We start from the raw sequence: 4633 nt of genomic DNA, 5'->3' as shown, positions 1-4633 counted from the left end.
AACTAAATTGACTATAAAAACAACAAAACCGACAAGATATAATATATCTAAAATAATATGTCTAATTAAAGTAATATAGTATTATTAATAAAAATTATGCATGCAAAATTTAAATTAATTTTAAATTAAAAGTAAATAGCAATTAGTTATTACAGTAAATTTACTTTATAAATATTCATATCCGTGCATGAACACGGGAAAATCACCTAGTATATTGTTATGGAATCCTCGCTTATAGTAGCAACTATAGATTTGTTCGAATCAGGTCAGTAAGGGCCAAATATATGATCAATGATTTATTTAAGGTTGGTGACATTTAAATATGTTGTTTAAATCTTTTTTGAGCTAGATTTTAGAATATTTATTTATTAATACTAATTAATATAGCAATGGTATTCCATCGTAAATAATTGAAAAAAAAAACTGAAGGAAGAATCCTAATATAGATTATGTTTTAATAGTATAGATGTGTATGTTTATATACATAAATATTATTAATTTTGTATTCATCACTATTTGAAACTCATTTGACATAAAAAAAACAAGTATTGATAGCTGATATAAAAAAGAACCAACTTTAGGAAATGTATAATGTGTGATAAATAAGATCATAAAAGGACCAGTGATTTATTCATCAACCAAATATTGTGACATGTTTTAAGATTAGCAAATTTTTCAATATATGTTACTTAACTTGTATGATTCTATAAATATAATAATATATATTATTAGAATAGATGAAATACTTAAGAATTAGCACATAGCTAATCCTTAATCCTACAATGTTATTGGAGGACCAGCAGTTCGAGAGCATTGCTCCTTTACCATAGGAGGGAAAAAGGGGTTGAATGGAAGATGGTGTGTGCAGTTGGCTTCAGCATCTAAAAAAGCTTTACAACAAGCGGGACCTATACTACCAAATTTTCCGGTGGTAATAGATTGTCTGATCTCTGCAAAGCATCCAGGCATATCCATAAATGTTGACCAACATTTGCTCATATCAGGAATTCCTGGCATACCACTGGGAGTTGGTTGAAATGGAAGCGGAAACGGAAATCCTGGTGTGTCAAGCGGAAATGGAAACTGCGGTAACTGAGCATTAACGGAGGATGCAATGCATATACTCACTAGAATAAAGTACACATTCTTAATGGACATGATGAATATACTTGTGTTTTTTCAAATATGACAAAGAAAAGGTTAGATATCCTAGATATGATTTGTTGTAAGTTGATTCTTGCTTGATGAAATTAAGTAACGAAATATGATGAAATTTATAAGAAAATGGTGTAGGGCTTCTAATTAATTATTGGAAACATAACTGTCAAATATTGAGTTTATGATAAATATTTCATTCCATTTTTGTATTGGTCAATAATATTATTTTCTTATAAAAAAATAACATTATGATTCATGCTTTTGCAGGAATTTTATGAAAATATTTAATAATTACTTTAATATGTAGGATATTTATCATAAACTCTTTAATTTTAACTTCTCCATAATATCTATGACAGTTATGTGATCTCCAAAAGATATTGAAGCTAACTCTATGTTCCAAGTGTGTTGCATTTTTAAATAGTCATTGTATATAACTAAATTAATATATCAAGATACAATTTTTATATATACTAAAACGGTCATATTCATTGAGCGTATGATAAGGATTATTTACCAATTTTGTCTATAGCCAAAACAGTCAAATTTTGATATCAACATGTAAAGATTCGAACCAAATCTGCAAAGATCCGAACCGAACCTAACTGAACCAAATGGTATCCGCATGCCATCTCTAATCAAATGTAAAAAAATTATTGATACAACATATTTAAAAAAAAAATTACTCCCTGCAAGGCGCGGATTATCATCTAGTCTAAGATTATTTTTGATAAATGTTTTTACTTTAATATATAAGGGATAGCCCAGTCGATAATGTAAATGTCCATTTGGTAACTATCTATACAAAAAAAATAAAAAAAATTGGGGAAAATACTGATGCGAGAGCTTTAAAAAGGGAAAAATGACGTGGTAACACTAAATAGAATTAAATAGAGTGTGATATTTTTTATTAATACAGATTTGGAAATATCGAAAGTAAACAAAAATAAGCAAAAAAATTGAGTGAAATACATATATATTGTCCATAATTAATTAATAACGCCTAGGGTCTAATTGGTGACCATCACACTCTGTGTTGACCATGAACACTAGAAACAAATATTATTGCCTTTACTAAGAAGAAGAATACCATTAGATTACCACCATTGCTTATCTATGTGTCACCACCATAAACTATGTTACGCATCTGGCACACAATCACCGGGAACAGCTCTGAGACAATTGCAGATATGTCCGGGGTGTTCCTTCTTGTGTAAATCGGTTTGTAGGTTTTCAGCTGTGTTTTTGTAAACAAAAAATTAATATGAAAAACTTTTAAAAAAAATTATGTCATTCCTTACATGATTTGAATGGTTCCCGGTTTATACAGTTGCAACTAAGAAAACGCCGTGTTATGTTCGCAGAAAGCATGTCTTTGAAGCATTTCTTGTCTCCATGTTTGCTGCATTTTTCAGGGAACGGGATTTGATCATAACAGTCCCCGTCTATTTTATCAACCAAAATACATTGTTAGTTTATATAAAATAAATTAGTATTTCAAAGATCTTAAATTAACTCATATATATTGTTGAACTCGTCTTTGCTTCGTTTTTCTTTCAAACATCATTTTTGTTGATGTTAACAATGAATTAAAATGAATAATGTAATTACCTTTACCATGACTCAGAACGAAACATATGAAAACACAAGAAACCATAACCAAAGTAGTACCCTTCATGATTCAAAAATTGATAAAGATTATGACTTGGAGAAAACGTTTTGTCAGTCTAACCAAAACCATTGTTCTTACTTATATAAACACAAAGTAAAAAAACATTGTTTCGAGTTAATTGAGAGAAAGAAACATAACGATTGAGTCAAGTCAACTGGATCGGGGGAATCGGTTTTCAAATTTTAGAAACACTATTCTTAGTAAACTTCACTATTCATTATTTGGGGGGGGGTTTGTTTGATTTTGTTTATTGTTATCATATCCGTGGTTTCTTGTTGTTATATCATTTTTCTTTTCAGATAATCTAAACTTTGTCTTGGTAATCCTATTACTTAAACTTACAATCTTGATTCATCGATGACAATACATAACTTATATTAGTGCCTACCACAACAACAAATCGTAATTACGATATATATCATCATCGATTCCGTGATTAGGCTGCAAGACTATTAGCTTTCAGATACTTAAGTGATATGGTTCACTCTCAGTACAATTGCAAGTACATGTAATCTCGGTTTAGATGTCACAAGTCAATTTGGATTCAGATATGCATGCATACGATGATCAAGCCACAAATCAAAACTGGATATTCAAGTTTAGCCTTTCACACATTTTAAACATACAAACACATCTAATTCAATATATAGCCTTAATATCCAATATTTGTTTTTTGAAACTTTTGGTCTCCAGTATTTCGCATCAGAATATATGAATGCATGTATACAGATAAATGCTTTTCAATTTGCACAAAATTTCAAAATCCAAATTCATTGGTCGGTATTAAACAAACAACAACAAATGCTTATTCCGCTCAGATATGCATACGGATGCACAAAGGTACAAACTCTAATCAAACAACTGATATCTAGATATAACATTTTCAAACATACGTAAATGAACACATATATGGAGCATATAGTTATTATGTCAAAAAATTTGTACGTGAAAGTAGTAAAAGTTGACGGAAAACTCTCTAATTAACATTAGAAAAATTTCCGTTTCATATTTTCAAAAAATTTACTGAAGGTATTGGTTACACCTTTTAAATAAACTTATAGAAGCATGCATGAGTAAAAACTTAAAACAATGACAAGATCGTGGTATCTAATGAAAAAGGTTTCAGAAATCACAATCAATATTGAATACGTGAGTGACACTTTGATTCTCAAAACCGTACAAAGATGACAGCATCAAGAATCCAAGATTGCAAACTATGTTTGTACAAAAGAGTTTATTTTTATATTGAATCAATTTAACATTCATTCAAACAAAGAACAAAGATAACCAACAACAACAACAAAAAACGCTTATCCAAAACGTGACTCAGCTAATTCATTTCAAAATTTTCAATTTGTTCAACGGAAATAGTTTCTTAACAATCCATTACATTTTCTACACTAACGTAGAAAATTTCCGCTCAGTAAATTTTTATTCATGATATCTAATTCAACAAGAAATGAGTACATTATCCCCACCCTTCCACCAAAAATATTATTATAATCAGCAGAAAATATTTAGGAATATATTTATTAGTTAGGTGAGAACTCTATCATCTTCTTTTGCTGGTTCAAGTTCTTGTAAAACTTCTCTATAAACTCATTCGCCTCTTTGTCCACACATGTCAGTTAGCCATGATAGAGAATAAAACTGGTCTACAAAGAAGAACTTCGACGCGGAACATTATAAAGCAAAAAAAAATCTTGAACATAACACAAATATTTTAAATTACGTTGCTAAATAGCTTTAGTATCTCAAAACTCCCAAATAATGGAAAACAAGAAGAAATTTTGGATTTTAATC

General features: G+C 29.5%; 1 protein-coding gene across 1 annotated transcript; it reads right to left on the bottom strand.

Annotated features, from left to right (window-relative positions):
- Positions 1–715: 715 nt before the first annotated feature.
- LOC130507674 (uncharacterized) lies at positions 716–1158 on the bottom strand. Its single transcript, XM_057002360.1, has one exon. The coding sequence runs from the start codon at positions 1156–1158 to the stop codon at positions 778–780; it is 381 nt and encodes a 126-aa protein (XP_056858340.1). The 3' UTR covers positions 716–777.
- Between the last annotated feature and the right edge of the window lie 3475 nt (positions 1159–4633).

This window comes from Raphanus sativus, unplaced genomic scaffold, assembly GCF_000801105.2.
Source record: "Raphanus sativus cultivar WK10039 unplaced genomic scaffold, ASM80110v3 Scaffold5174, whole genome shotgun sequence".
In the NCBI taxonomy this organism is placed as follows: domain Eukaryota; kingdom Viridiplantae; phylum Streptophyta; class Magnoliopsida; order Brassicales; family Brassicaceae; genus Raphanus; species Raphanus sativus.
The sequence above is the reverse complement of the archived record's forward strand: the minus strand, read 5'-3'. Positions and strand labels throughout refer to the sequence as shown.

Bases quoted from the DNA above. Each gene is read 5' to 3' on its own strand.
- LOC130507674 (XM_057002360.1), bottom strand. From the start codon at position 1,158: ATGTCCATTAAGAATGTGTACTTTATTCTAGTGAGTATATGCATTGCA.